The sequence below is a fragment of the Octopus sinensis genome, linkage group LG17 (assembly GCF_006345805.1).
Source record: "Octopus sinensis linkage group LG17, ASM634580v1, whole genome shotgun sequence".
Classification (NCBI taxonomy): domain Eukaryota; kingdom Metazoa; phylum Mollusca; class Cephalopoda; order Octopoda; family Octopodidae; genus Octopus; species Octopus sinensis.
In genome coordinates, this window is record NC_043013.1 from 5,121,875 (window position 1) to 5,143,893 (window position 22,019).

At 35.1% G+C, this 22,019-nt stretch overlaps 1 protein-coding gene across 1 annotated transcript in view; it reads left to right on the forward strand.

Annotated features, from left to right (window-relative positions):
• Positions 1 to 17,026: 17,026 nt before the first annotated feature.
• LOC115220710 overlaps positions 17,027 to 22,019 on the forward strand; it is a 29,862-nt gene continuing 24,869 nt past the window's right edge. Inside the window, exon 1 of the mRNA XM_029790860.2 lies at positions 17,027 to 17,180. Within this exon, the coding sequence (XP_029646720.1) occupies positions 17,154 to 17,180 (27 nt within the window). The 5' untranslated portion in view covers positions 17,027 to 17,153. The remainder of the gene's footprint in view (positions 17,181 to 22,019) is intronic.

Consider the following 22,019-nt stretch of genomic DNA (forward strand, 5'->3'; position numbering starts at 1 on the left):
TAAAAACCCCAATTATTTCCAAAATTTCATTTACTTATAATTATTTCCTCACCTGAAGGCAACGAGCTGGCAGAATCATTAGGATGTCAGACAAAATTACTTTGCAGCATTTCTTCTGGTTCTTTACATTTCTGAGCTCAAATCCCACTGAAGTCAACTTCACTTTTTATCCTTCCAGGGTCAATAAAATAAAATACCAGACACTTACTGGAGTCAATGTAATTAACTTACCCTCCTACCCCACTGACAAATTTCAGGCCTTCTGCTTATATTAGAAAGATTTAGAATTATTTCCATTCCTCTGTGTAGAACAAAGTTGACTCAAAATCGAAATGCCTTCACATATTTATTCTACTCACATTCTTTCAGATTCTCAGTTCAAATCCTGCCAGGGCAGTTTTTTTTTTTTTTAACTCTCTTATTTCCTTCCATGTGTCTGAGATTGAGAAAATGAACACCGCTCATATATTAAATTAATTTCAATTCACAACAGCCATCCCCAAATGAATATACGTCCTCCTGCCAGTCTAAGACATCAGTATTTAGCATTCTCTATTCCAAGCCAATACCAATCCAGAGATGCTCAAACAAAATATAACTAAATATAATAAAAAATTTTAACAATGAAGTTACATGTGATTGTTAGTGATTATTTAGTATATATTTGATTATAATATTCGTTATTAAAGATGGAATCAGTATTATTTAAAAATATCATTCTGTATATTTTAGTTAATATAGATACACTGTAGAAAGTCACAAAACTGTGGTATTTGTCTCAAGAAAGAATCTCATATAGACATATAGTGCTAAAAAGAAAACAGTTGGAAACAAAAATCATTCACCACTGTTGACCAGTTTCTGTCTGCTAATGATACTTCTGTGCTTTTTAGCACTATACATATGTACCTACATAAGTTGCTTTCTCAAGACAAATTCTTCAGTTTTGTGACTTTCTACAAAAATCCATGTTAAGTAAGACATACAGAATGATAATTATAATATATTTCTTGCAACACTACTTTCTAACTACACAAATTCCAAAACTACTTGCATTACCATTCTTAGTTTTATAGTAATTCTACGAACGCCCGAAATATAACATCACTAGTTTCTACATTACAAATTCTGGAACTATTTGCATTACCATTCTTAGACTTAATATTTCTAGAAATATAAGAGTAGTTTTAAAATAAACAAACTCTATTGTTGGAATTTGGCTAATCTCACAGGATTATCTAAAAAAAAAAAATTCCAAGATCTTTAGAGAGAAAGATACAAAAAGAAATGAGAAAAGCAAACTTAAAAATTAAAATAAACAAACACACACACACACACATACACACACACATACACACACACACACATACATACATACATACATACATACATACATACATACATACATACATACATACATACATACATATGTATATATGTATATATACTTATATGTATATATATATGTATGTGTATATACATACACACATGTCTAAAGTGAATATCTTAATTACTTAGATTAGATTCCTTTATTCTTATCTAGGGTTTCCTTGCCAATAATCCTTGTATAGATAATAATCTGCAATAAGAAGATTTGTTCAGCCATATATAAAACAAGTAATACCTATGGAGCCCTCGTTTCTAACAAATCAGATTATCTTAACCCTTCTTATACTAACCCACCTGAAAACCCCCACCAACCTGGTTCCATGGCAACAACTTCCTGTGCTAAAGTGATCTAAATTAGAACCTTCAATCAAAATTCCATGTTAATTTATATTCAAAACACTAGCTTATTAATGAGAAAGCTGTTTGAAAAATTCTCATCTTTTAAATTAATTAAAGCGAAGATGGTGTATTTCACCAGAAATATGGTAATGAAAGAGTTAATTATAATTATGTGAAGTTTTGTTTCTAAATCTCATAATTATGTAACAGTAAATAATTAAAAATAAACAGTTAAGATATATAATTTGGATAATATAAAGAGAAATAAACAAATCTAATAATATGAAATATCTTATGACTTTTATCAGTAAGTTGATATTTCCAATAAATATTTTGAAGCCACAGTGTCATGGAAGAACCATTAAATAACACTCTTCAAATTTGAATTTATTTAAATGAGGTGCTAATATTTTCATCATACACCTGTGGGGAAGTGTGTCAGCGTCAGTAAACTGACCAGGTCACAGTTGTGTAATGAGGGTTTTGACTCCTCATGAAATAAATTTAAAGTGAATTTAACTCCATCTCTCTGTTATTAACCCTTTTGATAACAACATCTGTGAAACTCTTCTGGTTCTACAATACTAATTTGTTATTTTAAAGAGATATTAATTAACCCATAAATACCCTTGGTTGCATTTTCACAATGTTATACCTGTTCCTACTTGTTTGGACATGAACTCACCAGGAAGCATCTAACGGAGCATAGGAAATGTTCAGTTGGTAGTCAACACCCAGAGCTAACAGTTGCATACTGTTCCAGATTGTGAAAGTTTACCATAATGTTTAATCTAAATACTGTGAAATTTAAGACTTCATTTTTTTATGGGAATATATGGGTTAAACGTTTCCATCAAAATTTTGTGTTTTGTCCCAAAAAGCTGATTATTAATGACAAAAGTTATTTTACTAAATTCTTTGTTATTTTTTAAATAAATTGAAAGAAAGGCAGTGTAATTCAAAAGAAATCTAGTAACAGGGGTTAAAGGGATCCAAATTAAAACCTTCCATTAAAATTTCTTGTTAATTTCTTCCAAGCATCAAATAAACAAGAACAAGGTTATATTCTATTATTAACCCTTTGGCATTTAAACTGGCCGTATCCAGCCCAAATATGCCTCCTGTTTTCTGTGCAAACTGGCCAGATCCTGCCTCTCACACCAATCCTACAATGTCATTCTAAAAATAGGCAAAACCATCATTGAAATCTCAAAGCTATGAGACAATACATGATTAATTCAGAACAATAAGAATAAATAAGCTTTACATTTGGCAGAGTAATTTGAACACTGAAGGGTTACAGCAGAGTATTTCAACAGACATATAACAGAATTGGTTAACAGGCTCTTCCATGATTTCACTGCTTCAGATTATTTATTTATTTATTTATTTGGCTGCATATTCAAAAATAAAAGAAATTATCAAACATAATTTATCTATAAATCTTTCATTTGTTGCGGTTCTGTAGCTTCTCAGTTCCAAATCCCTTCCAAGGTCACCTTTGCCTTTCATCCTTTCGGGAGTTGATAAAATAAAGGACCAGCTAAATTCTGGGAAAACATTTAATCAACTAACCTCCTCCCCCTACATCACTAGCCTTGTGCAAACGTTAGAAACAATTATTATTATTATTATTATTATTATTGAGTGAGAGAGCAGTGCATGCCATCCTTTCAGGGTCGATAAATTAAGTATCAGTAAAGTCCTGGGGTTGATCTAATCAACTTGCCCCTTCCCCAAAAATTTCAGGCCTTGTACCTATAGTAGAAAAGATTATTATTATTATTGTTATTATTATTATTATTATTTAAACTAAAAAAAAAACATGAAGAAACAACAAAAGAAGTAGTGCACCAGACTAAATTCTTTACAGCATTTAGTTTTTTTTTTGCCCCTCCCCCCTCTTCATTCTGACTTTAAATGTTCCAAGATTGACTTTGCTTCTTTTTTTTTTTTTTTCGCTGGTGTCAAATAACAGTAACATACTGGGGTCCATTCATTTCAGCCACTTTCTTCCACTTCAAGGAATGTTTTTGTTGTTCATAGTCAAGAGAAACCTTCATTATTGCTTCAGAAATTGTTGCCTGCTTGTCTTGTGTTCTTGTTACTTTTGCTTCCAAGTCCAAATTGAGAATTAAATTAGTTACATACAGAATAGCATCCTGATGTTAAAAGAAATACAATTCTTATTGAAAAATTAGAACATTTCCAGCTTTTATTTTAATTATATATTTTAGTCTATATATATATATATATATATATATGCTCTTTAGTAAAAGCTCTATGCAAACCGTCCTTGCTTTAGTGAACTTCCTGTCCATCATTTCTTTTGACATTTTTACTGTATTTTAGTCAATATATGGGGCCTTATTACATAATAGAATTAATTAGTGCTATTAACTAAACGACTTCCAACTTGGAAACTTAGCTCTTCTTTCTAAAGTACAGCATGGAGAAAGTCCAGCTATTTTTCTAGTTTCCAACCAATACTAAGAGGTGTTTTGCTGATGTTGTAGCTACGAAAACAGGGTTTCCGAGAAAGATTATTATTTCACCTGATAAAATTAAATTTCATTTGTTGAACAGACAGATTATGCTTGTAAATCAAGAAAATATAAAAATAGGAGCAGTTTAAGAAAGAATTGTTGTTGTACACTTTGGTTATATGTCTCAGTATTGTTGGTTCTATTAGAATGGTGAGTTGGTGGAACCGCTAAAGCATTGGACAAAATAATTTGCAACATTTATTTCGATGCTTTAGACTCTGGGTTCAACTTTGTTGTTCATCCTTTCAGAGTCAATAAAATAAAATAAAATACCAGGTTTGTACTGGGGGTCAGTTATACTGGTAAGCCCTCTCTTCACAAAACTGCCTGTTTTGTACCAATATTAGAAACAAGTGTGGTTCCACTACGAAGTCAATCTATATTGAAGTTTAATTAGTTTTGCTTAATTAATTTTGCATAGTGATGTAAAAAACTACATTTTTAGTATTTTTTTTTTATATCTAATAAATTTGTAAAGGTGTACAGATTAGTTTAGGACCAAAGTGTTCAACAGGTATAAAACAGGTAGAGGTTTGCTGATAGGTATGTCTATGAGTGTGTGCCCCTTGCCCCTTTTTTTTTACTTACTCCCTAGCCACTCCGTCTACATTCTTTCTTCATCTTTCCTCCTTATTTTCTGCAACTCCCTAAAACTTTCTGTCTTCATTATACTCCAAACCAAGCACTAACTTTCAATTCTTTAAATACACATACTTATTTCTATGTTGCTTCATTGTTTACTGTTGCTATCCAAGAGCCTCCATCCATGCCATCAACTATAGACAGTAACACCCCTTCCTCCTCATTGGTTAAAATTATTAAATGTTCTACTCACCCACAGTTAATTCTGCCCCTATTTTTTAAATGTTGCGCCATGTTTTTAAAGAATATATTTTCTCACAAATATACTGCTCTTACCGTTTTTGGTCCAAGGCAGAGAAATCGAGGAATTTATCGTATGATATTCAACAATATGTTATTTGAAACATAATTTTTGTTTGTTTGTTTTTCTTATATATTTTTCCTCATTTTTTTTTCTGACTTTTTGTTTCTCCAGAAATATTTGAACAGATTTTTTTTTTTTTTTCAAAACAAATTCTGCCAAAGTGGACTGCACTTTAGAGTTGATTCCTAACAATAGAAATGTCCATTTAGATTTTTCTTTTTACTTGTCTTATTTAAAATTTTTAGTGAGTTGGCAATATTGTCTACATGAAACCTCTTTCAGTCTAGAATATTATTAGAACTCAACCCATACTCAATACCACAAACTAACCTCATAATAAACCAATGATCATGGCCCATGGTTTTCCTCCCATCTTATAACCATTTCATTTCACTTTAACCCTTTTGAGACCAACCCTGGTTCCATGATAAATGTTCCATCAAAATTTCATGTTATGTTCTAAACTTCAGTTTAATAATGACAAAGTTATTTTAGTAAATTCCTCATTATTTTCCAAATTAATTTGACACAAATGCAATGTATTTCAACTGAAATATGGTAGCAAAAGAGTTAAAGTGATCGAAATTAAAGTAATTTACATTTCCTGATTCTGATGGTCAATGAGGAATTATCTAGAGCTAATTATCATTTAAGAAATGAGTCAGGATTGAATTCAAAACAATGAGACACAGATCTAAAACATCTAACCTATTTCAGTATTAAAATCCCCTAGCATATAACTGGTACACACAGTAGAGTCATGGACATTTTTAATAACCTAATTAGATGGACAAGTTCTGGTTACATCTCCACTAAGAACCACGACTTTCCATTTCCTTCTCTCCACAATAATCCTATAATTCCTTGCCCTTATAGGCAATTATTATGACACTCAAGAAAACCATGAAGGCCACAACATCTTATTTCATGCCAATTTTAAGAATAATTTTGCTGACAGAGGAGTAAGTTACTGAATCAAGTTCATAGCAAAAATTCAATTTTGATTCTCGATTGGAATGACTTACTCTGCTAATAATGCCTTTGGGAGAAGCAACAATGCCACAACTTCATATTTACCTTTGCCCATAACTTCACAGCTTTATGCCTAATTATTATGAAGAAGAAGAAGAAAAAAAAAAAACAACCAAATTTTCTCGTTTACAACACTCAACGTTTATATTTAAAATGTGTTATTGAAAACACTAACATGCATGTACCAGGTGATGCACGTTTTATTCCTTTTTGTTTTGCATGTTTACACATATACACTGTTAATTGCACCTATCCGTGTATGTATGAGTTCATTGATATGCATGTAGGCAGTTGTTTCATTCAGAATTCTATTTATATGATGTAAATATATGTGGTTGTCAGCTGGTCTTTTAACTGTTAATTTATATATATAAGTATACATATATATATATATGTGTGTGTATGTGTGTAAATAGATGGGGTTTTTTTTCATCTGTATGTATATGTATCTCTATGTGTGTGTGTGTATATATATATATTATATTATATTCATTATAGCTTCAAAAAACTTTAACATTTATGCAAATATCTGTATATTTTGTACATGTACATATGCATATCCATCTACATCGACACTTGCACAAATACACAAAGAATTACGCCTGAATAGAGACGTCTGCATCGTTGTCTTAGCAGTATACGTGTGTGTGTGTGTGTTTGCATGTCTATGTGTGTGTATATATATATATTAATACATAGATGTGTGTGTCTGTATACATGTGTTTGTATATATATGTGTATGTGTGTGTCTTTCTCTCTCTCCTCTCTCTCTCTCTCTCTCCCTATATACATACATATATATATATATATATTTAAAATGTATGTCTATATACACAAGCATATAAACATATATATGTATTATTCTTATATTCCACTGAGGTCTATATAGTATTTCATCCTTTCGGGATTGATAAAATAAGTACCAGTTAAATACTGGTGTTGATGTAATTGGCTAGACCCCTCCTGCAAAAATCTTAGGCTTTGTACCGTTAGTTGAAATTATTATTATCAATTATTATTGGGGGAGAATTCTACAGGAGTTACAGAAGGGCTTCTATTAATTGCTTTCACACAAAGCTCTCATCCTTTTTTGAACTATAACATTCTCAGCTAATAAAAAAAAAAAAGAAAAACAAGAATTATATACACTCTACCTTGTGTTTTAAGTTCTCTTTCTCTCATTTATAAACCCTGCCACACAAACACAATATGTGTGTATATGTGTGCTTGTGTGCATATATAAACTTTTATAAGGAAAAGGTTTTAGGTAACTTTGAAGTTTTGGTCTGCTGGTCAGCACCAAGCTGCTATATATATTGGTTCTTTGGGGTGCTTTATATAGTCTTTGGCAGGTCGTCTTTTTGGTAGGTGCAGCTATGTGAATGACAATTAGGTGGGTGTGGTGTTGTTGGACAGGGGAACCAAAGCAGAGTACAGCTTGATGGAAGCAAGCAGGCCACACACTTCAAAGTTACTGTCAACGATCTCCTGGTATAAGTTACTAAACATATATTCTACTAAAAAGTATTGGGTCATACCTCAGTTTAATGTTAAATTGTTTCTATATATAACTTGGTATAAAAACAAAAATTGCTATATATATATCATATATATATATATATATATATACTTATGTTATACATACCCCGTGTCTCACATGTCTGTTAGGTTATAAAGTAACAGTTCAATGTTAAATACTGCCTAGTATGGGACAGCTGGTATACATTAATCTGTGGATATATATATTGTATTATATAAATGTATGTATGTATGTATACCTCTTCCTGTGTTGCTATATTTCGTAGATGTGGAGAGCAAGGAGTGTATATATGTGTTAATGAAAGAGCTGTATGATTTCTCTACAGTTTCATACCAGAAAGTGCTGAAATGTTGTTGATGATGATGATGTTGTTATGCCAGAATTCTAAAGCTATTTTTCTCTCACTTCAAAATCTATGGCTGTTATTCTTTATTTCTTAACGATGTTTATTGACATTCTTGAATGGAAGAGAAACTTTTAAACAACTGTGGTAAATAAATATGTAAAATAAAACAAAAAGTGTTTTGTTACTTGTCTGAATTTTTCTGTTTTACAAAGAAATTGACATTGTGTGTGTGTGTGTACTTTTTATTTTTTTATTTTTCAGTCATTTGACTGGCCATGGCGGAGCACTGCCTTTAGTCGAGCAAATCGAGCCCAGGACTTATTCTTTGTAGGCCTAGTACTTATTCTATCTATCTCTTAATCCGAGCCGCTAAGGGACGTAAACACCCCAACATCAGTTGTTAAGTGATGGTAGGGACACACACACACACACGTATATGACAGGCTTCTTTCAGTTTCCGTCTACCAAATCCACTCACAAGGCTTCAGTTGGCCCGAGGCTATAGTAGAAGACACTTGCCCAAGTTGCCATGCGGTGGGACTGAACCCGGAACCATATGGTTGGTAAGTAAGCTACTTACCACACAGCCAGAGAGATATAATTGACAATCCAATAATTTAGTTATACTAAAATTATTATATTATAATATAACATTAGTATAATTAACATGACTATAACAAATAATTATTAAAACATCTAAATGCCAACAATTTCTTTTGACTTATATCCATTCTTTGATCTATATACAATTCCCTTATATATATAAGTCTCTTCAAATGCAGAGGTATATATTATATATATATATATATATATATATACACACATATCATCATCATTTAACGTCCGTTTTTCCATGCTAGCATGGGTTGGATGGTTTGACCGGGGTCTGGTAAGCCATGGAGGCTGCACACAAAGCTCTCATCTGATTTGGCAGAGTTTCTACAGCTGGATGCCCTTCCTAATGCCAACCACTCCGTGAGTGGAGTGGGTGTTTTTTACGTGCCACCATCACAGGGGCCAGAGCAGGCTGGCAAATGGCCACAACCGGTTTTACGTATCACCGACACGGACGCCAGTCAGGTGGCGCTGACATCTGCCACATTCGGACGGTGCTTTTTACGTTTCACAGGCACGGGTGTCTTAACTATAATTTCCATTTGATTTTTATCTGGCATATATATATATATATATATAATATATTATGCCTCAGTCCCAATATAGAGGATGCAGAAGTACACGTACCAAAATATGCCATACTGCGAACAGACAGAAGGGAAAGGAGCCATGGTGGTGTTGCTGTATATATCCATGATGACCTCACACGCCAGGTCTTACTGTCATACTCAAATTCAGTATGTGACACTCTAATTGTATACAAAAGACAACACAATATAGTCATATGCAATACATATTGTGCACCGGATGCTCCAAACCACACAGGCAAGTTTGAAGATTGCCTCACAAGAATTAAAGAAATCCTCATGAATCTGGAACACCACGTGACCATATTTCTTATGGGTGATTTCAACTCCCCCAACATCAAATGGCCTGAAGGCCTCATGCTCTCAGGAATGACTCATTGCAAACAAGCACAGGTGGAGTCCCTGCTCAACCTCACCAATGCCCTATTCATGGAGCAAGTTGTACTCAGACCAACTGGGGTGAATAACATTTTGGATCTCTGCTTCACGAACAATATGGACATCGTTCATGATGTGAAAGTGACACCGACATTAGTCTTGGATCACAACATAATAGAGCTGTCTTTGTTTTGGTCGAAAGTAGCCAGAGACATACAGCCTAAAAGAAGCAACCGAAACATCTCCAATCTGAACTTCCACAAAGCAGACTGGAATTTATCCAAAAAGAGATCCTCAGAGAGGACTGGCCGAAATGTCTCTCCACACCAGACATTGGCATGAAACTAGAATATTTCATGTCTGTTATGCAAGCCATATGCCAGAAATATGTCTCAGAGCACAAGACCAAAACAAATAGGAACAAGATTCCAAGGGAGAAGAAGATCCTCATGAGACAATGGACGAAGGTTGCAAATCGCCTCAACCAACATCCCAAAAGTAATTAAATGTCCCACCTAAAAACAACACTGATGGAGATTGAAAAAAGCCTGCAACAATCCTATTTGAGGGAGAGAGCAGACAAAGAAGCCTGGGTTATAAAAAACATTAAGTCAAACCTAAAGGCCTTCTTTCATTATGCTAAAGAAACAGCCTCAGTATGCTGCAAGACAGGACCTCTCTTCCAAAAGGATGACTCTCTCACAAATAGTCCAACTAGGATCAGTGAGGTACTGAATGACCAGTTCAAAAGTGTCTTTACCACCCCGTTGGAACACAGACAAGTGAACGAACCAGTGGACTTCTTTGCCACCTCACTTATAGCCAGTGAGGCAGTTACGATGGAATACATCAACATTAGAAAAAGAGGATATACTATTAACCATAGCTGAGGTGAATGCAAACTCAACTGCTGGTCCAGATGGTTTCCCAGCAATCCTACGTGCCCTGGAAAAACCCCTCCAGATTCTCTTCCAGAGCTTTCTTGCAAATGGCAGATTGCCAAGCAAGCTGAAGGCAGGAATATGTCCAATCCATAAAGGGGGAAGCAGAACAGATGCCAAAAACTATAGGCCTATCTCTCTGACTTTACATATCAGCAAAGTCACAGAACAGATAGTCAAGAGGGAAACTAATCGCATTCCTTGATGAAAATAACTTGCTAAGTGATACTCAGCATGGCTTTCGACCAGGTAGGAGCTGCCTGACCCAGCTCTTACAACATTATGACTGGGTGTTGAGACATTTACGCAAAAACTTAAATGTGGATGTAATATACCTTGATTTTGCAAAAGCTTTTGACAAGGTGGATCATGGTATGATATGCCACAAATTGTGTGATCTCGGCATAGTTGGAAAACTTGGAGAGTGGTTACATGACTTTCTGAAAGATAGAAGTCAGACAGTAGTGGCCAATGGAGCCACCTCAATGAAAACACAAATAGTGAGCGGTGTTCCACAGAGCACTGTCTTGGGACCACTGCTTTTCATAGTGGCCTTCTCAGATATGCCCTCAACTGCCCAGATAGCCACCCTTACTAGCTATTCAAATGATATGAAAGTCTCACAGAAAATATAGAACCCCAGCGATGTTGCAGCAGGAGTTGGGCTCTATTTACAGATGGGCTGAGAATAATAATATGCAGTTTAATGCTGAAAACTTCCAAGCCCTGCGCTACCAGTGTCCAAAACTGAATATGAAACTTACAGGGTACATTGGTCCACAGGGAATTACAATTCCAGAGCCTAAATCAGTGAGGGACCTGGGTATCGACATGAGTGATGATACAGTTATTTGAACTGAATGACTGATGGTGACAGTGTGAGATGCCATTGCAACTTCTGCGACTATTATTTTACATTTTTCATCTGTGTTTTTCTTGATCAAGAAGTTTATTTTACCGGCTTCTTTCGAAGTAGAGGCATTACTACTTTCGTGCTTTGCTGTTTCTCAGTGTTGCTTAGTATCAGACTTCCCGCCAATGTTCAATACTGAAAGTGCAATTACATGCACCATGGTTTCCTTTCTAAAGAGCTTCTGCTTTGTTTGACAAATGTCCTTTCGCTGGAATATTCATCACGAAATTTACAATTACGTTTTGGCATCATGGAATGGATGGATTACTGGGCTGTGACAAGTGGCAAGAAAAGTGGGCTCTGGCAAATAGTAACAACACATGTTGTTGACAGTATCAAGTTGCAAACAGATCCCACGTCGGTTTTGTGCAAACTTCTAGCAACAAGAGTTTCCTAGTTACATTTAGATTATTTTCTGCAAGAGAATATGAAAAAAGAAAGTATAATCTTTATATATAAAAGTGAGGTTGTGTGCTGTCTGTTTCCTACGATTTAGATTCCTAACTACTCCCACATTTTGCAGTGCAGTTTAACCAAAACCGGGTATCTTATAGTCGTGATTCATATCGAGCCCTTCTGGGTATTAGCGCGCGTCTACAATGAGTCTACGATTTAAAAAAAAAATTACCATCATTTTTTCCATTTTAATGCATTTTTTCGCTATTATATAAGGGAAGTAACTCTCTAAAAATCATTTTTTTTTTCCATTTTTGACGTATTTTTTTGCTATTTTTTGGCTATAACTCTCTAAAAATGCTTATATAGTTATTTCCCTTACAAACCTGAGCAACGCCGGGCGATACTGCTAGTTACTTATAAAGTTACAACTAAGAACCATAAAAAGGTAAGTAAAAATATTTTTTTTTATTACGAGATTTGAAAATGAACTAAATACGGGACATTTGGGGTGTCCCTGAAAAGTCAGTATGGGACAGGGGATAAAATTATCAAATATGGGACATGTCTCGTATATATAAGGGACGTCTGGCAACTCTAAGTTAAAGGTATGTTGCGTTTAAATAAGGGGACAGTCAAATCCTACGCTACGTCACTGATCTTTATTCAGATTAGATATAAACATTAATATCTTTATTCAATTCGAATATAAAGATGCAGTAGTAAATAATGAAATGTTAATTATGAGGATTTTGTTGTTTTTTAAAAATAATTTTTCAAGGGAAATAATTCCAGCACGTACATTCAATATCAGACTTATTTCCCTTTAACTGCTTATAATGGTTATCTAAATCCGATAGATTCGTTCCGTCCATCGGTTTTTTTTTTTAATGCTGGAATTGTTCCAATATATCACTTCTAAAATTTCCATGCAGTTCATTCCATGTGAGATAAGCATTAACATCGATAGATTAAAACCTATATAATGAAAGGAAATTCAGCTAAAATCTGTGTGAGTTTTCTTAAATCTTCAACATGGTCGATAAGATTTCCGTCGATCACGGTTAAACATATTTACTAGCAGTATCGCCCGGCGTTGCTCGGGTTTGTAAGGGAAATAACTATATAAGCATTTTTAGAGATGTAAAGTATAATAGCCATCTCAATATGGCTAACCACAAGGGGGGGGGCGTTACTGTAGCTTTTTACGTTCTGAGATTTAATAATAAATTTTTAGAGAGTTACTTCCCTTATATATGCCAAAAATGAATTAAAAATGGGAAAAATTGATGGTAAATTTTTTTTTAAATCGTAGACTCATCGTAGACGCGCGCTAATACCCAGAAGGGCTCGATATGAATCACAACTTTAGGCAAGAAGTTGAACATTTTTTTTTGCCCATGAAACTACATGGACCCTAAGTAAGGCATGTATAAAATTTGAATGAAATTGGTTGTGTAGTTCTCAAGTTTTAGGGAATCGTAGTGGAGAAGATATGATATTGCTGTGGGCTCGCCCTAGGCAAAAAGTTAAAAATTACCATATATATATATATTTTTTTTCTATAACCTCTGTTGTAGAAAACACAGTCCCGCCTGTGTGGCAAGAAGCCTGTTGCTTAGCTATATGGTTCTGGGTTTAGCACCACTGTGTGACACCAGATTTCTCCTACTATAGCTGCCCTCTGTGTGTGTGTGTGTGTGGGTGGGTGTGTGTGTGTGTGTGTGTGGTGTGTGTGTGTGTGTGCGCGCGTGTGTGTGTGTGTGCGCGTGTGTGTGTGTGTGTACGTGCATGCGTGTGTGGCTGTGTTTGTGCTTGTCCAAAAACCTGAATGGGTGTCATTGCAAAGAGATTATCTGTTTTGAACAAGAGAAAAAGAAATTGGATCTTTTCCTTTTGAACGGCACATGTCAACACAATTTCTAGTTAACTAAACACTTCGTATACTGGTAGAATGTGTTTATAAAACATCATTTTTTCTTGGCTTTATTGAGAAAATTCTATAGTTTGTAAGATATTTCATCTGAAATTTCGAGCAGTTCGGCAATTTTAACCAATCGCTGACCTCCATTTGGGGTGAAAACATTCCGTGCTGTATGAATATGTCCCTCGTTTAGGAAACAGATTGGGTTTATTTACATTTGCGAAGAAAAAAAGATACCCTTCCCCCGCCTCTAACTCTAACCCTAAATCTAAAATAGATTGAAATGCAATAGATCGATACTAGGGTTATAATTATGGGTGTCATTTTTATTTGACACCGCTAGAAAAAAATCCCATTTTCCGTAGCGGTGTCGTATGAAATTGTCACCCATAATTATAACCCTAGTATCGATCTATTGCATTTCAATCTATTTTAGATTAGGGTTAGGGTATCTTTTTTTCTTCGCAAATGTAAATAAACCCAATCTGTTTCTTAAACGAGGAACATATTCATACAGTACGGAATGTTTTCACCCAAAATGGAGGTCAGCGATTGGTTAAAATTGCCGAAATGCTTGAAATTAAAGTGGAAATATGTTACAACATATAGAATTTTCTCAATAAAGCCAAGAAAAAATGATGTTTTATAAACACATTCTACCAGTATACGAAGTTTAAAAGTGTTTAGTTAACTAGAAATTGTGTTGGCATGTGTCGTTCAAAAGGAAAAGATCCAAGAAATTTTATCTCACCTCCTCCATCTCTCTCTCTCTCTCTCCCACTGTATACACACACACACACACACACACACACACACACACACATGCGAGTGCGTCTGTGTATGTATACAATTCACGCACAAAAAAATACATATACGTACAATCATACACATACAAGCATAAACATACGCATACATTCACACAAAACCACTAGGAAAAATAATTAAACTTCTAACCTTTATTTAATTAACCATGTCTCTTTGACATAAATTCCTGTGGCCAAAATACTGAGCACCGAATTCTTTTACACATTTAGCCTTTTGACTTCATCACTTTTGTTTTATTTTTTGCTTTCTTTAACACACAAATAAAATACACTTTATTGAAATAAAAAAGTTTCCGCAAAATTAAACATATATAAAGTATATTTATTTATAGCAACTCACACACACACACATACATATATATTTGCATATATATATAAATCTTTATATATAAAAGTGAGGTTGTGTGCTGTCTGTCTCCTACGATTTAGATTCCTAACTACTCCCACATTTTGCGGTGCAGTTTAACCAAAAGTGGGTATCTTATAGTCGTGATTCATATCGAGCCCTTCTGGGTAATTAGCGCGCGTCTACGATGAGTCTATGATTTAAAAAAAAAATTACTATCAATTTTTCCCATTTTTAATGCATTTTTGGCATATATAAGGGAAGTAACTCTCTAAAAATTTATTATTAAATCTCAGAAAGTAAAAAGCTACAGTAACCCCCCCCCCTTGTGGTTAGCCATATTGAGATGGCTATTATACTTTACATCTCTAAAAATGCTTATATAGTTATTTCCCTTACAAACCCGAGCAACGCCGGGCGATACTGCTAGTATAATATATATACATACATACAATTCACCATACACTTACACAACCACACACACACACAAATATTTTACCTAAGCATTTACATTCCACAAGGTTGACACCCAAGCAATTTTTGATGAATAGATTTATGTTTTGGTATCTTGTGTCTCTAAAGTATAGAAAGTATGTGTTTTTTTTATAAGGAGCATTTTTATGTAGTTTTTTTAAAACTTCAGGAGATCACCTTCATGAAATTTCGCGGAGTGGTTGTGTGGTAAGTAGCTTGCTTACCAACCACATGGTTCCGGGTTCAATCCCACTGCGTGACACCGTGGACAAGTGTCTTCTACTATAGCCTCGGCCGACCAATGCCTTGTGAGTGGATTTGGTAGACGAAGACTGAAAGAAGCCCGTCGTATATATGTATATATATATAAAGTTAATCCAAACAAGAAAGCACAAAAAACACAACAACGCGAGGACGTGGAACAAATACAGTATTATTGGACGCTCAGGAAAGAAGGAGGGTTTAACGTTTCGAGCGGAGCTCTTCGTCGGAAACATAGGAGAAGGAAAGATCCAGAGAAGGGAAGACAGAGGGAAAAAAATCGCCAACGGTACACACGCGGTCACATTTTGAAAGACTGTTTGTGTGTCTGTGTTTGTCTCCCCTAACATCGCTTGATAACCGATGCTGATGAGTTTACGTCCCCGTAACTTAGCGGTTCGGCAAAATAGACCGATAGAGTAAGTAGTAGACTTACAAAGAATAAGTCCTGGGATCGATTTGCTCGACTAAAGGCGGTGCTCCAGTATGGCCGCAGTCAAATGACTGAAATAAGTAAAGAGTAATGAGTATAGGATGTGACCTCCTTGAGCGCAGGATCCGATTGGGAGCAATCGATCCAATTGGCTTAAGGCCAGCTCTGCTTGGCTGTTCCCACGCCTCAACCTCGTAATTATTTATGGTAATGCCGTCAGTATTTTGACGACAAAACTACAAGAGTGTGCACCATGGCCCCAACTTAGTTTCCCCATAACTTTCTGGGAAATTATATTTCCACCTCCCCGATAAAGTTTTTCGCAACAAATTTCGATATATTCGTAATCTACACCATCTGAAATTAAAAGATTTATTTAAAAATATCGAATATTGTTCCATCATAACTTCCTTCAGAAAGTTATGAGGGAACAATATCCGAAGAGGGAACACTTCTGAATTATGTCGACATCTCTTATTGTGGTGTAAAATTGAGAGAGAGGGTATAACTTTTTATTTCATCTATTTATTTACTGATTTCTTTTGTTAGTTGTAATTCTATTAATTGTTTACATACGTAAATTGTCTTATTTTCCTATGGACAAATGTGTTTTAATAGATTTAGCATTCAAATTACAGTCAACTGTAATGCTTATTTACTCAAATTATTTTTAATATGATGATGTGATTGTTTATTTTTAGGATGATATTGTAGGGTAGGTGTGAGAGCCCGGATCTGGCCAGTTTGGACACAAAAGAGGCAAAATATTTGAAGGTGACACGTCTGGTTTTAATGCTAAAGGCTTAAAAGAGAAAGGAAACCTGTCAGTTTACCCGGTCCAAATCGGAAGTGGATTATTTTCGGTCGACACCGGCCACCATTTTTCTGACTTTATTTTGACAATTTCAACCAAATCCTTCTGAATGAACATCTGTTTATTGTTGTGGCAAGTAAGTACACTTTATTTCATGTTTCCTTCTGTAGTTTCATCTTTCATCTGTCTGCTTCTATCCATATCTCACACAATTAATGGCTCTACAGAAAGAAAACGATTCCCCACACACAGAGACATAAAGTGGAGAAGTTGTGACATTTATGACTTTCTCAAGAACATTTGCAGGACGTTCGAACTCCCCGTTTGCTTTATTCCCTTAAATCTCAAGGCTGCAAATTTAACAATATAACTAACGAGGCAAGAAGTTACCTGCAGGTCTTTTTATAGTGTATGCAATGTTTTAGTTGACACATCTTTGTCCCGAAGATCCCCAAAAAATTTTAAAAAACGAAAGTATTCGCCTTGTCGGCGGGGGGGGGGGGCTTTCCAGGTCAAAGTGAAACTACTTTTACTTTTTGAAACAAGATGTGTCCTCCCATGGCAAATTGTTGTTGATTTGTCGGTGTGGACGAAAAGGCGAATACGACGAAGAAGATCGTAATTGTGCCTCGTGTCTTATATTTACTCTTCATCCTTCTCTCATCTGTTAAACATTCGATACACTTATTTATCGAAGTCAATAGCTTCGCTTTGCTTACGTTAATTATGGATATAATCAAAGTTGTCAAACATGTACGAAAACAGTGAAACGGTATACTACCATTCACACAAATTACAAATATTATTTTCCATAAGTAATTATTAAGGATTAATTAAACTGAGTTAATTACCGTTCTATAGTATATTTGTCGACAAATATTTAAACATATGCACAGTCTTTATTGAAAATAATAATCTAATATAGTTTAGCTAATTTAATAATTACATATATAACGCGCATATACGTGGTGTATGTATAACCTAATACAAAATCGCATTAAAACACAAATCCCAAACCAAAGAAAACATAAACAAGAGCAAAGAGGGGGGGGGGAAGAAAAAAGAAAGAAACATCAATAGTATATTTTATAGACGAAACACAATATAATTTTTGTAGACATTCTGGGATTCCGCACGTGTAATGTAAAACATACGGCGAAGGTAAAGAATACGAGTTAGGGTTACGCCGAAAATGGGTGGTGTGCGTATTCTTAACCTTCGCCAAAAATACTTTATGATTAGTAAGACTAATTGAACTAAACTGACTTATTTACCTGTTTTACCTTACCTTTATGGTAAATTTTTACATGAAATTTACCGATTGTATTAATAAAACACCATATTTTAAAATTGTTGTAGATATTCCATGATTTTCACATGTGCTGTGTACATAATACTTCATGACCCCGTGATTATTAAGTCTAATTAAATTGACTTTATTACCTGTTTTATAATATATTTTTATTGACAATAAAACACCATACTTTAGAATTTTTGTAGAAATTCCTGGTATTCCCTCATGTAGTATATGGCTCTTTCCATGTTGTATCGGAGGTCGTTGTTTACGTATACATTCGACTAGTTAGCTTATATATATATATATATATATATATATATATATATATATATTATATATATATATATATATATATATATATATATATATATATATCAACTTTAGTTACATCTTGTTGTATGCTTCATGGCCGACGGAGGGAGCTGATGTTGTAAAAAGTAGCGGGACAAATTGTTATTCAGAAAATTAAGATGGTTTTTAAATATGTCCAACACAAGGGCTTAAAGAAGAAAAAGAATTGAGAATTTCTCGTTTAAACAAAAAACGAAAGGATTAGCGTTTTGCTTTGTAACCTGAAATAACAGTGGTTTCACTTTCCGGATCGTAAAACAAAAGATTACTGAGGAATTTAATTACCCTATTTTGTTTTCTCGTTGATAAAGAATGAGTTACAGAGTTTTAAAAAAAAATCCTTAATGTTTTCTGGGGAGACTGAAATTTGCCATTTTGTGAAGCACTGCACTTATCTGAAATCAGTTTGACGAGGTAAATATCTTCATTCAGATAGGGTCCTGAAAACGAAATATGGATTTATTAGTTTTAATTCGGCCTATTTTATACATACAGGCTGGACTCTCTATTCAGCAACTCCACTCAAATCAATTCCAATACAATAAGTCCTGATGATAGAGTTGTGTTTTATTTTGGGACGGTCATTATACTAATAATAAACACTGCTTGGCACCTTGAGCAAGTGTCTTCCACTATAGCCTCAGGCCGACCAAAGCCTTGTGAGTAGACTTGGCAGACGGAAACTGAAAGAAGCCCGTCGTTTATATATATGTGTGTGTTTGTGTCTGTGTTTGTCCCTCCAACATCACTTGACAACCGATGCTGGTGTGTTTGCATCCCCGTAACTTAGCGGTTCGGCAAAAGAGACTGATAGAATAAGTACTAGGCTTACAAAGAATAAGTCCTGTGGTTGATTTGCTCGACTAAAGGTGGTGCTCCAGCATGGCCACAGTCAAATGACTGAAACAAGTAAAAGTGTAAAAGAATATATATACATACACACACACACACACACACATATATATATATATATATGTGTGTGTGTGTGTTATCAAGTGTTGCTGTAATTTCTGCCTCATATAAGACGGATTTAATCATGCACCCCTAGGTGGGTGGGTAGCTTCGTGAGTCTTTACAGTTACAACAGGTGTTTACCGGTAATGATGCTTTTTAAACTGAGCCAGCAGCTATAAGATAATTTTACTGATCACCCATTCAGTATACACCCACACATACATATATATAGATATTCACACATATATAAAGAGAATGTAGAGAGAGGTGAGAGACAGATATATATTTCTTTACTACCCACATGGGGCTTAACACAGAGGGGACAAACAAGGACAGACACACATATTAAGTTGATTACATCGATCCCAGTGCGTAACTGGTACTTAATTTATCGACCCCGAAAGGATGTAAGGCAAAGTCAACCTAGCGGAATTTGAACCCAGAACGTAATGGCAGACGAAATATGGCTACGCATTTCGCCTGGCATGCTAACATTTCTGCCAGCTCACCGCCTTAAGAGACAGATATATATTAATGCATATTGACAAACGTTTTTGCACATTTAAAGTAATCCCTCACCATATCACAGTTTGTTATTTAAGCTTACGTTGATTCCTCTGTGGTAGTCTGCATTTATCATCATCGTTTAACGTTCGTTTTCCATGCCAGGATGGATTGGACGGTTTGACTGAGGTCTAGAGAGCCAGCAGGCTGCACCAGGCTCCTGTCTGATCTGGCAATGTTTCTACGGCCAGATGCCCTTCCTAACGCCAACCACTCCAAGGGTGTAGTGGGTGCTTTTTACATGCCACTGGCACAGGAGCCAGTTAGGGGCCACTGGCATTGGCCACGTTTGGATGGTGCTTTTTACATACCATCAGCACAGGATCCAGTCAAGTGAACCTGGTATCGACCATGTTTGGATAGATATACAAATTATAAAAATAATTTTAAAAATGTATATGCAATACAGTACTGTTTCTACTTCATGGATTTTCACCTATTACGGAGGTGGGGTGGAACATAACACCTGCAATAGTCGAGGGATTACTGTGTGTGTATATATATACACACACACATGTATGTGCGCTTGTGAGTGTGCCTACCACATCAGGCCAGCCCCTTGCAGTATTTCTTTCAAACTCATAATATTGAGAGTTCCAGTTCCACCAAGGTCAACTTTGCCTTTCATCCTTTCCCTATTGATAAAATAAAGTAGCAGTCTGAAAGTTCGGGTCGTTGGTCTCGACCAATCGCCCCCCGCCCTCCAAAGTTCTGGTCTTCTGCCTAAATTACAACCCATTAATAAACAATCACATCATCGAAATCTCAAAGCTACAAGCTGTTGCATGATTAATTTAAATCAATGTGAATGAATAAGCTTTGCATTTGACAGAGTAATCTGAATGCCAAAGGGTTAATCAATTAAACAACCGACAAAAACTGCAGCTGCTCACCATATATATTAAAGATCTGTAGCAATTAGGCGTAGGAGTGGCTATGTGGTAAGTAGCTTGCTTACGAACCACATGGTACCGGGTTCAGTCCCACTGCATGGCGCCTTGAGTAAGTGTCTTCAACTATATAGCCTCGGGCCGACCAAAGCCTTGTGAGTGGATTTGGTAGACGGAAACTGAAAGAAACCCGTCATATATATGTGTGTGTATATATATATATATATATATATATATATATATGTATGTGTGTGTGTATATGTTTGCATGTCTGTGTTTGTCTCCCCCAATATCTCTTGACAACCGATGGTGGTGTGTTTACGTCTCCGTAACTTAGCGGTTCAGCAAAAGAGATCGATAGAATAAGTACTAGGCTTACAAAGAATAAGTCCTGGGGTCGATTTGCTCGACTAAAGGTGGTGCTCCAGCATGGCCAAAGTCAAATGCCTGAAACAAGTAAAAGAGTAATTCCAATGTCACTTGTTAACAATGAGATATCAATTTATTATAAGAGATTTTGCTTTTCAAAATCTATGTCAGAATTCATTTTTTATTACTGCTCTAAATAGTCACACCTTGTTTGACCTAAAAAAAATTATTCTTCTCAAAATCCTAATTTTCTTTTATTTCTCAATGAAAGCAATCAATATAGTTTACTTCCCACTCTGTCGAGTAATAATTATTTTTTGGAAGGTTTCCATGTTGTGGATGTTTAACCAAGTGCAATGACCTTGCTGCTTTGCATAAAATTTATCGGCCATAAGATCAAAAGCCTGTTGTTATATTTATAAACGATTTTGATTTGTTCTAAGAATAAAATATATTTGTGTAATTGTGAGTAGCAGAGATCAGAGTAATTCTTGTTTATTTGAGTCTTTGACCTAGTTTTGGTCTCCATTTTGCTAGAAGTCTTTTGAAA